Source organism: Bos indicus x Bos taurus, chromosome 5, assembly GCF_003369695.1.
Source record: "Bos indicus x Bos taurus breed Angus x Brahman F1 hybrid chromosome 5, Bos_hybrid_MaternalHap_v2.0, whole genome shotgun sequence".
Taxonomy (NCBI): Eukaryota; Metazoa; Chordata; class Mammalia; order Artiodactyla; family Bovidae; genus Bos; species Bos indicus x Bos taurus.
In genome coordinates, this window is record NC_040080.1 from 41218561 (window position 1) to 41233300 (window position 14740).

At 37.9% G+C, this 14740-nt stretch overlaps 1 protein-coding gene across 3 annotated transcripts in view; it reads right to left on the bottom strand.

The window, feature by feature from the left end:
- Positions 1-4168: 4168 nt before the first annotated feature.
- IPO8 (importin 8) overlaps positions 4169-14740 on the bottom strand; it is a 66659-nt gene continuing 56087 nt past the window's right edge. For all 3 annotated transcript variants that reach the window (XM_027541633.1, XM_027541634.1, XM_027541635.1), the window contains 3 exons: positions 10440-10643; positions 7238-7354; positions 4169-6160 (listed from right to left, as the gene is read on the bottom strand). In XM_027541633.1, coding sequence (XP_027397434.1) covers positions 6063-6160; positions 7238-7354; positions 10440-10643 — 419 coding nt within the window. In that variant the 3' untranslated portion in view covers positions 4169-6062. The remainder of the gene's footprint in view (positions 6161-7237; positions 7355-10439; positions 10644-14740) is intronic.

Genomic DNA, 14740 nt, shown 5'->3' on the forward strand with positions numbered 1-14740 from the left:
ACACACACACACTATATATATATGTAAATATAATCAAATGCTTTTAAACAGCATGTCTAAACTTTGTTTTGAAAGTGTCACAGGTTAAAAACTGCCTTGAGTACCACACATACAATCTTATAGAAGCATGCAGTGGGAAGCTAGATCCACCATACTGAAATGCTCTTTGTAGCATTCAATAACTGAAGGGCTACTTCAGTTATTAAGGTACATTGCTAATCACAGAACAACTGGACCATGTTGCTTTCATTCCATTACAATTTCTCATAGAGGGTCTGTCAAACTTGATTGACAGCATAATCCATTACCCTAATTTAGCGGTTCTCCACAAGGGAGAATAAAAAAACAATGTCACCAAATAACCATCAGCAAGTGACAGCTCAACAAAAGACCTAGGGAGGCAAATGCCTGTGTTATTATATTACAAGAGCAATTCTGTTCTAGTGTTTAAGCCCCACAGTCAATTCTAAACACAGATGTCTCTGAAAATCAAATTTCCAAGTTGAATATAAACAGGATGCAGTAAAAATAGAGCCCAAGGGCAGAGACACACGTCCAAACTTGTGAATCTTTTTGAAAGGGACTGAGAAGTAGCTTTACAGCAATGCAAGATCATCATGCATGTAAAAGTGATCTGCGGACAAACTGCACTGCATGAGTTTGTACAGCTGACCCACGGGGTCAGTATAACTCAAGATAATGTCTGAACACACAAAAAAATTAATTCAGTCATGGTTTCAACTGATACTTCATGACAATAAAAACATAGCCTATAAACAGCACCATGCCTTTTTATTTATAGAAAGTTTCACGTTAAACAATAAAGCTGACTAAAAATTAAAATAAAGGATAATACCTGAGAACAAACACCTAACATCCATAAACAAGATGTAAACTGAATCTAATCTGCAGGTTCTTTCATATCTGTTTTTAGATACAGTTCAGTTTGAAAGTAGAAAATCTAGATTATTTTAGGAAAATTCAGTTATTATAGTCAGTCTTCAAACTATTGTAGAATCTTGGGGTGGGGAGAAATCTTGGAAAATATCTAGTGCTACCTCATATCAGATGTCAGCATTCTATTTCCTGGCAATCCAGGGTGTATTATTTATTCATAGTAGAAAGTATAGGAGAGTTTTTGTAAACAGTGTATTAGTTATTTATAGCAGCATAACAAAATGTCACCAAACAGCTAGAATCAACAGTCATTTATTGTCTGTGTCTGAGAATCAGGAATCTAGGAGTGGCTTGGTTGGATGCGTATGATTTAGGGTCCTTCATGAGGTTATTACAGTCAAGCTGTCAGCCAGGCCTGTGATCGCTGAAGACTTGACAAGCTTGAAGATCTATTTCCTAAATCATGCTGTGTCTCCTGGCAGGCTTCATTCAGCTCCTCACCATATGGTCCTCACCATAGGGCCACTCACAACATGGCTCCCACCAGAGCACATGGAGAGAGGGAGAGAGAAAACACATCCAAGACGTTAAGTCACGTATTTTTATAATCTAATCTTGGAAGTGACACACCATAATTTCTACATGCTATAGCTCTCACAGCTTAACTGTGGAACAATCTGAGAGGGAGCAACCCAAGAGATATCAAAGCTCGTTGTGGGCAATCGTGGAAGCTGGCTACCACAGCAAGTAGACTCCATCTGGAGTCACACAGCTCTCTAGATCCAAAGTCTGGGTTGTACCATATTCATCAAAACTTGATTGGAAGCAAAGAATGAAGGCCTGTCAGATGCTGGCATGTTGAGAGAGTAAACAATCTGCTTATTTAACTTGTCACTGCCTCAGGGAATCTCTGGTGAAAGTGCCCAACCACAGCCCCACGAAGGGGCTGGCCAGAGGGTGTGTCCTGGAACTCCCGCTGTCGGGAGAGCTGACCTCACTGGGACGCCCAGGAAACAGGGCGCCAGCTGATGACAGTTTCCAAATACAGCTCATTTACCAACTAGTGAAATGAAAACCAGTTTTATTGTTCCCACCAAAGTAGAAAAGATAAACACTTCCTGCTGATATCTACTGATGTCAAACATTGTTTTATGTGGAAAATGCCCCTAATTTTGGCACCACCTAGCTGAGGGTTGTCTTATATCAGCAGCTGCAGGAAGCTAAAAACTGAGAAATTGAGTTTGTAGTTTTCGTTATTGGGAATGACCAGTATTGGGTTACCTGGCTTGGAAAACTGTGTGTAATAAATGTATAGAAGTCTCTTATTTTGAAAATATTTGTATACAGTATCTATTAATAAAAAATTTCTCCCCAACTTCACCAAATAAATATTGAGTAAACACATAAACAGTACTAGGTTAAAGGGGAGACCAAATTATTAACCTTTTTTAAATAATTGCTTGAGAATTCACTGGGTGGTCCAGTGGTTAGGACATGGTGCTTTCACTGACATGGCCTGGGTTCAATCTCTGGTCTAAGAAATAAGATCCAAGAAGCTGAGAGATATGACAAATAAATATTTGTTGCACAGCAGCCAGGCACAGAAATAATTCAATTTTAGGTGGGATGTTTCAAGTCCCCCTGAATTCTCCAGTCTAGTTATTAGTCTTCTTTGTGGGGACTTGGTACCAATGATGGACTTCTCCAATGGCTCAGCTGGTAAAGAATCCGCCTGCCAATGCAGGAGACTCAAGAGACGCAGGTTAGAACCCCAGGTCAGGAAGATCCCTGGAGTAGGAAGTGGCAACCCACTCCAATATTCTTGCCTGCAAAATTCCATGGACAGAGAGCCTGGTGGGCTACAGTCTATGGGATCACAAAGAGTTGGACACAATTGAGCAACTAAGCACGCACGCTCTCTAAGGTCACTCCTGCCTGAATTGCTCTTAGCTCCAGGTATATTCCAGACCCTCTGTGAAGCCTCTGATTCTTAGCTCTTGAGAGATATCCACGTACTGCTTGAATCTTTTTTTCAAACTGGATGATCTCCAAGGTGAACTTCCTCTCAGGTGCTCTGTAGGGAGCATGGGCCTTCACTCACCTTCCCCCTTGATGGAAGAGTCGTGCAGACCCTCTCACAACACAGCCCTCTTCTCTCTGCCAGCACTGCTGTCTGCCCCAGACTCTCCTGCCACTCAACCCACCGCTGCATACACAATCTCTCTCCTGGCTACAGAATTGGCCATGGTTGCACTGGTGTTTGTGCTTCTTCTTAAAAATACAGCCCAACCTTTCATTCACTGACTTTGTGGTCTTAGTCACTAATGGACTGCCTGAGATGTTTCCAATCCACTTGTACACTAATCTCAGTGGAGAGAGTGAAACAGGAGCAGGATGGATTTCCACTTAAGGCTTATCTGAACTTTTTTTTTTTTAAAGATGAAACATGTGCGCACGCACGCACACACACACACACACACAAAACTGGCAGGCTCTGATCACACGGAGAAATTTCCTTTGATTTCCTCCATAAATGTATTGCAATTTTCAACCTCCACTGTTGAACAGAAAACTGGACTGTAATTCACTATATTAAACAAATAACCTAATTTATTTTCTTTCTTTGTAATTTTCACAGATGAACAATTTACTGGTTCAGTGCAGTCTTAACATAAATCAGAGGTAGGGAGGAGAAGCTTACTGTCATGCTAGGTAAATATTTGAGAAACAAAAGGCCAGCACTTACCATTCCACTGTTTCAACTGCTCCTAATTTGATGGCCACCCATCAAAAAACTGGGGCTTCCCAGGTGGCACAGTGGCAAAATATCCACCTACCAATGCAGGAGACACAAGAGACTTGGGTTTGATCCCTGAGTCAGAAAGATCCCCTACAGGAGGAAGTGGTAACTCACTCCAGTATTCTTGCCTGAAAAATCCCATGGACAGAGGAACCTGGGCGACAGTCCATGGGGTTGCAAAGAATCAGACATGACTTAGCATGCACATACACATCAGAAAATGGCTCCACTTTTCCTTTTCTTCAGGGTCCTGATGTGGTTGAATGATCTTGCTTTTTCAGAGCATCTGCAGTTCTCATTTGGACACCTTGGTTTATAAGATGGGCTCTTGTCCCCAAACACTCCCCACTCTTTAGCTGTTTCTGATGAGCCCTTTTTATCCTCCCCAACCTATGCCCACCTTGCTTCAGGTCCCCAGGAGTCAGGAATACATCCTGATGGGTGTTTCAGAAAATATTTCACACAGAGGAGTTCAGGATCCTGGGAATCAGCCCGCATTTTATTATACATTCATATGAGTTCCTGCATTTCCAAGGTTATCAGATCACATTCAGGTTAGCACTGCTGGTAACAAAACTGTACAACTACCCTGGCTTCAAAAACAAGATAGGATGATACACATTAACACTTCTTTCCCTTTAATACTGCAGGAGACAATACATCACAAAAATAAAATCACATGCCTTTTACAATCCAGTGTGAAGGCATATTATGTTAAAATTAAACCATTTGGGACATAAGGAGAATAAGAAGAGTTTCAAAGCTTAAGATGTTAACAATTTCCCCTAATGCCATCTTTCTCTTCTAACTCCCATTTGGCACACTATCAGTGCCTTGGGATGAGTGGGGCAGAGGAAAGCAGGGGATCATTTAACTGAAACTCATGGCTTCTTGGGCTACTTCTGTAAAATCTACTTAAATAACCTAAAATTCTAAAAACAGTTCATATTAACAAGGGATGGTAATCTAGAAAGCACCTGGAGGAAATTCCTCCAGTCACTGATGGAAAATATAAGCTGCAAACAGTTCATAAAAAAGGACAACTGTATCATATCCAGAAATATATTAAGTTCTGAAAATCCATTTTCACTTTACAGAATGAAAACACTATGACCCATGTTCTGGCACTGAATCAGTTCAGAAAAACAGCTGTAACCTCTATCTGTAATATTTCTCTTGGGCTATCTTGCATAATTACAATGTAAGAGTGCAGTGACCAATATCCCAACCCCTGAAAAATAGAAGCCAAACTGAGCTAAAATAAAAACAGATTCAGTTCAGATTAGATAGGAGAAAAGTCAGATGTGTGAGAAAGCAAGAAGTTAGATTTACTTGGGTCTTTTTCCTAGATAAAAAATACTGTTACAAAATGTTCTGGACCCAGGTCCAACACAGCTGGAATGATAAGTTATTGACAATGCAAGCCCCCATCCAGAAAGACAGCATGCTTATGCAGCACCTTTCTCTTAGAAGTTCAATGTGCTTTAGCATAATTATCAATTAACTGCATAATTAAGTACATGATTCAGAAAATACTCGGACTTATTGTTAATTCCAGTGACTAAGGAGTCCCTGCCACTTGCTGCCAAGAAATTTTTGAGTCCTGAACTTACCAGGTTATGAATGAAATCAATACTCATATAGATTGATTCAAAAGAAATACTACCCCTTTCAGGGCTGAAAAATATGACAGAAGAGAGAATAAGACACTTCTTAGGAAAGCCACATCCTTAGGAAAAAACACATTATGAAAAACCAGAGCCAGTGCATATTGTACAACCCCTGAAGAAAGCCCCCAGCAGCAGGGGGATCAAGGGGAGCAGTGATGATTTTGAAACCAGAGTGACTCATAGCTAACTGTCTAACAGGAAATTCACATAGTAAAATACAGAATAAATCAACATATAGCCAAGGTTTACATTTATCTAGAAATATGTTTTATGCTTTAAAAAAAATTGCAACACACTCCAAAAAAATTTTTTTTCAGATAATTCATGTACAACAGAAGGCACTGTTATTCGCATAAATCCATTGATTCTGCATGGCAAAACCTGAGACGTGCAATTCCATCCAATCCTCTAAATCCACCTTGGTCGTTCATCCTTTGGAGCATATGCTTTGTCCTTTTCAGTCCTATGATTTTGTTTTTCTTTAATTTCATACATTACAGTAGCTGCTTAAAATATATATTTCAGGGTGAGAAAGATCAAAGGGGACACAGGGGCAGAGAAAGGTGCTGCCAGAGGCCAAATGTAACTGGCACAGCAGGTGGCGCCAACAGCAGCCCCTCCCAGCTCTACTGACCCTCTCCTTCCAGCTGACGTTCAATGTAATAATGACGTTTGGTCAGTTGGTGCTCCTTCTTTCAGTTGTTGGTGGGCATAGTCCCAAAATTAAATGCAGAAAGGACTCCTTTGTTTTCAAAGGTGAAGCCTCCCTGTTGTTCAATCTTCTTCTTTGCCTCTAGAATTTGAAGAGAAAGCAGGGAAAAGAGAAAAGTATCTAAGGTGACAAAGTTGGAAATATCCTCAAAGGAGCCAGATTCTTTAGAGTTAGCGCTGTGAAGGAATGTGAATCGTGGTATTAATTATTCTGCCCAATTGAACACTAGCCTTTAACAAACCCATGTCAGTAAGTACCATCGTCCAGGTATCTGGGGATATGTAACCCACAGACACATAGGATATAGAGGGCCCACTGCACCACACCATTTTAACAAGGAACTTGAGCATCCTAGGATTTTGGTATTTGAGGGGAGCCCAGGAACCAATCCCCTCTGAAGATACTGAGGAATGACTGCAATTATAATCTCTATTTTGGAAAAACTGTTTGCTAAAACTGAGCAAGATAAAAACAAGGCTCAAAGCCATAGTGTCTACTCCTAAAAGGGCACACTCACTTCTCCCATCAGGAGAGGCGATACAGAATCTAGGCAGGACTGAAGTCTAAAGTCCATGCAGAAGAACCTGGGTTCTAAACTCTAGATTCCTATTCCATAATGTCTTCCACTAAAATACTTCTGTAATTACAAAATCTTCCATTAATTTTCCAGAAGTGACCATAATAATGTCTGCATAAAATAATTTCTCTAGCTCAAAAACTGAAAATCAACAAGAACCACCAACTTCTACATAAAGCCCAACAAAAAGAAACGGAGAGTATTTCATTTCTAGAAATATAAGGTCCTTATAAGAACTCATAAAATGCCTCTGGTTCACTGTTTAGATGGTTAGGTGGGTGACCCAGCTGGTTAACTCTCCTTTAGCAAGATTCATCCCACCTTTATGTCTTACCTTTGGCTCCAAAATAGGATAAAGGTGTGAATAAGAACACTACTGAAGACAGATGTTAACACAGGGTGTTTTGCAAAAGTATCGTAAGTGATTAAAAAGATCATAAAATAATGATAATTTCTTATTATCTTGAAAGGTTGGCCTCTAAAAACAAATTTTAGAACAGTATTTAGGTGCCACCAGGCTGGTAAAAATAAAGGCTGACTACCGACACATGCGCTCCGATCAGAAAATCATGCTGGCTGACCTGCCACTGTCCTCCGGTGCTCGGCCAATGTGTACACCTCCTGCAGCGCCCTCCTCTGATCCTCACTGAGTGGCGCCATCAGCAGTTGATACCACGCAGCATCCCGATTCTGCACAGCTGTTGTAATGCGGAGTGTTTCAGGGAAGAAGGAATGATAAGGGAGTCCAGTGACAATTATTATTTCAGATAATAACTAATGATATAACCAAATTACAATGAAATGATAACAGACAATAGGTGATAAAACTTATTCCAACAAAGAATGACTCCTGAGTACTCACTTTAGTACTCAACCTGTGGGGCTACAAGGGAAGGTTGAAGTGAAGTGAAAGTCGGCCAGTCGTGCCTGACTCTTTACGACCCCATGGACTATATATATAATTCTCCAGGCCAGAATACGGGTGTGGGTAGCCTTTCCCTTCTCCAGGGGATCTTCCCAACCCAAGGATTGAACCCAGGTCTTCGCATTGCAGGTGGATTCTTTACCAGCTGAGCCACAAGGGAAGCCCCTTGTGGAAGGGTTGAAACACCACAAATCTCTCCTTTGCCTAGTTCTCTGCCTCCTTTGCCATCTCCTCTTCTTCTTGGGGTTTCACTAACTATGAAAGCTCCCTAAAATCCAGATCATGGGAAACACTTTACTCACTTGTTATCATTTTCCTCAGGAATTCTCATGCTGCCGGCACATGCCACATGCTACCTGCATCTACACCAAAACCTCAAATTTGTACCTTTAGGCAAAACTGTTCACTAAACTTCCTGGACTTTTACATTGGATAGGTCACCTGAAACTCAGCACAACTATAACCAAATTTAACATTTACCTCTCAAACTCTCCTTGGATCTCCCCATTTCCATCACTAGTTCTTTTAGTCTCCTAGTCAACCACTGTCATACCCTCTCCACATCCAATTCTGTGCTGCTTTCTTGATGGTTTTTACCTATATGCTTTTTTCATCAAATGCCATCCTTTCTCTCGAGGGCCCTAATTACATAAAGCAATTTCCTAACATTTGGTTCCCAAGTCTAGTCCACTTCAGTTCTTTTTGGACCTTATCAATAGATAATAGCCCTGAAAGAAACTACCACATCCCCAAGATCACTTCCTTATACAAAAATATTCAACAACACTCTAATCGGCAATGCGATAAAGACAACCTCAGTCCAGAATCCAAGGCTGGTACAATTTGGTACAATTTTACCACTTCACAGAGACTTAAGCAGTGGTCCCTATGTGCTGACTGAGCCAAAGCTGGTTGCCTGTCTCTTGAGGAGCATTTTCAAAATACATATCCTGAGATCCCACCCAAGACCAAAGAGCTTCTTTGTTGCTTATGATGAACACCCAGGTCCAGTAGCAACTGCCTTAGAGAACACCCTCTGCATTTCAATTTCCACATTTATGCTCTTTATCTTCCTCATATTTTGGAATATCATTCCCTGGACTCTCAAACTCTTGTTCCTGCTAAATTTCAATAAAACATAGAGGTGATTCATTAATGGTATTTGTAATTAGCAATATATTGGCATACTACATAATGCCAGTATATTAGGCTACCACTACATTGTTAGTACCAAGATTACCGGGAGAAATATCAATAACCTCAGATATGCAGATGACACCACCCTTATGGCAGAAAGTGAAGAGGAACTCAAAAGCCTGTTGATGAAGGTGAAAGTGAAGAGTGAAAAAGTTGGCTTAAAGCTCAACATTCAGAAAACGAAGATCATAGCATCCGGTCCCATCACTTCATGGGAAATAGATGGGGAAACAGTGGAAACAGTGTCAAACTTTATTTTGGGGGGCTGCAAAATCACTGCAGATGGTGACTGCAGCCATGAAATTAAAAGATGCTTATTCCTTGGAAGGAAAGTTATGACCAACCTAGATAGCATATTGAAAAGCAGAGACATTACTTTGCCAACAAAGGTCTGTCTAGTCAAGGCTATGGTTTTTCCTGTGATCATGTATGGACGTGACAGTTGGACTGTGAAGAAGCCTGAGCACCGAAGAATTGATGCTTTTGAACTGTGGTGTTGGAGAAGACTCTTGAGAGTCCCTTGGACTGCAAGGAGATCCAACCAGTCCATTCTGAAGGAGATCAGCCCTGGGATTTCTTTGGAAGGAATGATGCTGAAGCTGAAACTCCAGTACTTTGGCCACCTCATGCGAAGATTTGACTCATTGGAAAAACTCTGATGCTGGGAAGGATTGGGGGCAGGAGGAGAAGGGGACGACAGAGGATGAGATGGCTGGATGGCATCACTGACTAGATGGACGTGAGTCTGAGTGAACTCCAGGAGTTGGTGATGGACAGGGAGGCCTGGTGTGCTGCAATTCATGGGGTCGTAAAGAGTCGGACACAACTGAGCAACTGAACTGAACTGAACCTTGTTAGTATTAACAACAATATTTTAGGGTTGGTGTTCAAATTGAACAAGGATGTTCAATTTAATATTCTTTATAACAGCAAAGAAACAAAAACTGGAAATATCCTGTATGTCCATCAGTGGAAATAAGCTAAATTATGATACTGCCATAGAAATACAATGTAACTATCAAACAACCCATATAGTGGGATTTCTTTTCATTATACCTTGTTTATAATAATTTTCCAAATATTCTCATTGGTTTATTACTTATTTTTAATTCTGTAAGTTTTCTATTTATGTATCTCATTCTTATACAAGGTTATTGGTCTTATTCATTTATAGAAGGTTTCTGTAATCTGTGGATCTTACATGACAGTATTTTCTTCCAATCTTTTATGAGTACTTTAACTGTATTTCTAGTATCCTTTGCTGTAAAAAATTGGTATATTGCTTATATAGTTAAAAATTTACTCTCTTATGGACCCCATTCCTTCCCATGGGGATTATGAATTGCTGATAAGTTTATGGCCACAATTTTTAAGCAAAATATGTGAGATACTTCATTCTGTAAAAATCTTTGTTTATACCTAGAGGATGAACAATATATACAGATACTCTTGCCTTAAATCACTATTATAAGGATATCCTGCAACCTAACCCTGACATTATGCTATCTGCTCTCATTTTATGTATGTTTGGGGATTTCTATAATTAAAAATAAATACAATTTTTACAGGGAATCCTAAACCAATTTGGGGTAGACCCCCAAACAACTTCTAAAAGATGGAAATGAAAAACATATTTGATGATTCAGGGAGTAACAACATACTCAGCAAAGCTTGTGTAAAAAATTGATATTCATCCACACTATTGTCAAGGTCCAGCGGAGTACTGAATCCCTCAAGAGCAGTTTCTTCCAACACTTCTTCATCCCAGTCATCATCATCTTCCTCTTCATCTTCACCTCTTCCATTATTTGACTGCATTGCTTGAGCAGTTACATTAGTCTCCTCTTCATCACTTGAAATCTCTTCTGTGAATCCATTATTTATTCAAAAGGAATCAAATCACATAAGGACAAAAGATAAATCCAAATGAAAACAAAAATTATAAAGTGACATTCTAGAAATGGAAAAACTATCAAATAATTTTATGTAAAATTATAAAAATAAACCTTACCTTTACTATAGCTTGCTAAATTGAAAATGACTTTATCTTCCTCGTTTAAAACAATTTCTAACTATCTCTAAATCTGTGATCTAGATGAACTATTATTACTGTTTTACTATGGCTGCTTCATATCCATTAATATAAAAATACTATTTAGCCACAGATTCCCAAATTAACCTTTTTGTAAAAAAAAAAAAAGACATAAAATGATTGTGTACTCAGTGCATGTGTTTTAAACAACAATGACCTCCCATTGAGAATGTGAGTCTCTTAACAATTAACTAAGATATTGCTGCTGCTACTGCTGCTAAGTCGCTTCAGTGCGACCCCATGGACTGCAGCCCACCAGGCTTCTCCATCCATGGGATTCTCCAGGCAAGAACACTGGAGTGGGTTGCCATTTCCTTCTCCAACTAAGCTATTAATAATTACCAATTGCTTGGAAATGCTCAAATGAAGAGGTCATTTCAGCTAACAGAAACAGAAACGTTTAGAAATATTAAAGAAAAATAATTAGCTACACATGGGTTAAAAAGTTGACAGCTGAACTGTGTATCTCCATAGACTGAGTTTCTATTTTCAGGGCCAGTCTGTTCCAGACAGACCAGTACTGTAAATAACTGGAAGATACTAAATGCAGGGCAAAAATCAATCTAAGAGGAAAAACCTGGAGTAAACTTAAACCAGGCATTATTAATCTAAATCTAGTTCTATAAAACATACCATATTGAAGCACGTGTATTAAGCTGCAAAATAATTTTAGGGATAAGGCAAGAAACCATAGTTTTTACCACATACAAAAAAAATTAAAAACTATATACAATGGATAATAATAAGACAGCAAGAGATACCTTTGTTGGTTAATGGTCATACACTTAAGTAGGCAATTCAATAAGAAAGTCTGGGATATTACTAAAAAATCTTCCCTCAAGTCTTAATAATTATAAGCCAAGAGAGACCAAAGTAAGAAATTAGAAAGAGTGCAACATACTGGAAAAAAAGAATTCTGATTGCTTGAAGAAACTAATTTCAGGGTTAAAGACACACACAGATGGAAATGTAGTTTGGCGGTTTTTCTAATGTGTCTAAATGAACATCAGACCACTTGAACTTAACAGATATCTACAGGACATTAGATCCCCAAAATGGTAGAATGCACATTCTTCCAAGTGCACGTGGAGCATTCTCCAGGACAGAACACATGCTAGGCCACAAAATAAGTCTCACCGAATGCAAAGGGATAGGAATTTTATTAAGCATTTTTTCAGACCACACTATGAAACTAGAAATCAATCACAGGTAGAAAAATGAAAAACATAAACACATGAAGACTAAACAACATGCTACTAAAACACCAATGGATGAATGAAAAAATCATAAAAGAAATCAGAAAATACCTTGAGACGAAAACAAAAACACAACTTTGCAAATTTACAAACACTGCAAAATTTAGGTTTACCTCAAGAAACAAGAAAAATATCAATAAACAGCCTAACCTACCATCTAAAAGAATAAAAAAAAGAACAAACAAAGCCTAAAGTCAGAAGAAAGAAATAATAAAGTTTAGAGGGGAAATAAATAAAATAGACCAAAAAAAAAATAGTAGAAAAGATCAAGAACTGTTTTTGAAAAATAAGCAAAATGTATAAGCCTTTAGTGGGAGGAAAAAAGAGAGGGCTCAAACAAATAAAACAAGAAATAAAAGAAATTGCAACTGATATCACAGAGATACCAAAAAAAATCATAAGTGAATGCTACAAATAGTTATAAGCCAACAAACTGAACAACCAAGAAGGAATGGAAACATTTCTAGAGATATACAACCTTCCAAAATTGAATAAGGAAGAAACAGACAATCTAAATAAAAAGATCACTCTAGTAAATTGAATTCATAATCAAAAAACTCCCAGCAAAAAGAAGTCCATGACTGGATGGCTTAACATGAAAACTCCTCCAAATGTATAAAGAAAAGCTAATACCTGTCCTCAAACTATTCCAAAAAGCCGAAGAGGGAGGAACACTCCCAAACTCATTCCACAGTGCCACCAAAAGCAAAGACACTACCAAAAAAAATAGAAAGAGAATTATAGGCTAATATTTCTGATGAATATCAATGCAAAAATCCTCAACAGAATTATTAGCAAACCAAATTCAACAACTTATAAAAAGGATCATACACAACAATCCAGTAAGATTTATTCCAGGAATGCAAAGATGACTCAATATCCACCAATCAATGTGATACACCACAAAAAAAAAAGAATAAAATCACATGATGATCATAATACCTACCAAAAAGCACTTGACAAAATTCAACATCCATTCGTGACAAAAATTCTCATCGAAGTAGGTATAGAGATAACATATCTCAACATAATAAAGGCTGTTTATGGCCAACCCACAGCTAACATCATATGGTACAGTGAAAGCTACAAGATTTTCCTCTAAATTCAGGAACAAGGTAAGGATGCCCATTCTTGCCACTTCTATTTAACATACTATTGGGAGGTGAGCCATGCAATCAGACAAGAAAAAGAAATAAGAAATAAAGGAATCCAAATTGGAAGGGAAGTAAAACTGTCACTATTTTCATATGCCATAATACTATATATAGAAAAGCATAAAGTCTCCACCAAAAAGCTTTTAGAACTAATAAATGAATTCAGTAAAGTTGCAGAAAGAGAAATCAAGAAAACAAATCTATTTAAAATCGTATTGAAGAAAATGAAATACTTATGAATGAACTTAACTGAGGGAAGTGAAAAGACCTATACTCTACAATGGAAGAAAATACCAAAAAATGGAAAGATATCCTGTGTTTATGGATTGGAAGAGTTAATATTGCTAAACTATCCATACTACCAAAGCAATCTATAGATTTAATGTCTATCAAAATACCCATGACACCCTCCACAAAATTAGAACAAATTGTCCTAAAATTTATATGGAACCACAAAAAACCCTTAACTGTCAAAGCAATCTTGATGAAAAAGAACAGGGTTGGAGATATCATGTGCTTTAACTTCAGACTATCCTATAAAGCCACAGTAATCAAAACAGTATGGTAATGGCACAAAAACAGACACATAGATCAACAGGAAACAATTAAAAGCCCAGAAATAAACTTCTACATTTGGAGTTGATTCACCTACCACAAAAGAAGCAAGAATACACAATGGAAAATATCAGTTTCTTCAATAATAAGCATATTGGAAAAACTGGACAGCTACATGTAAAAGAATGAAACTAGAACATTTTCTCACATCATAGATAAAAATAAACTCAAAATGGATTAAAGACCTAAATGTATAACTAGAAACCATAAAACTACTAGCAGAAAAACAGAACACTCTTTGATATAAATTGCAGAAATATTTTGGGGGTTCTGTCTCCTAAAGCAAAGGACATAACAACAAAAACAAATGGAACCTAATTAAACTTAAAAGTTTGGGGGCATCAAAGAAAATCATTAATAAAATGAAAAGACAACCAATAAGTGCAAGAAATGATATAATATGATAGGGGTTAATACTCAAAATATATAAATACCTCATACAACTCAAATGTCAAAAAACCAACTGACCCAATTAAAAAATGAGCAGAAGACCTGAATAGGCATAAAAGATATTCAACATGGCTAATCACTAGAGAAATGCAATTCAAAATCACAATGAGATATCATTTCACCCCTCTCAATAAGAATGGCTATCAACAAATAACAAATGTTGGCAAGGATATAAAGAAAAGGGAACCCTTGCATACTGTTGGTGGGAATGTAAACTCGTACAACCCTTATGGAAAACTATGAAAAGTTTCTCAAAAAACTAAAAATATGATCTAGCAATTTCACTCCTGGGTATATATACATATATTAAAAAATAACTCAAAAAGCTACACACACCCCCCACTGTTCACAGCAGCATTATTTACAATAGCCAATATAAGGAAGCAATGCAAATG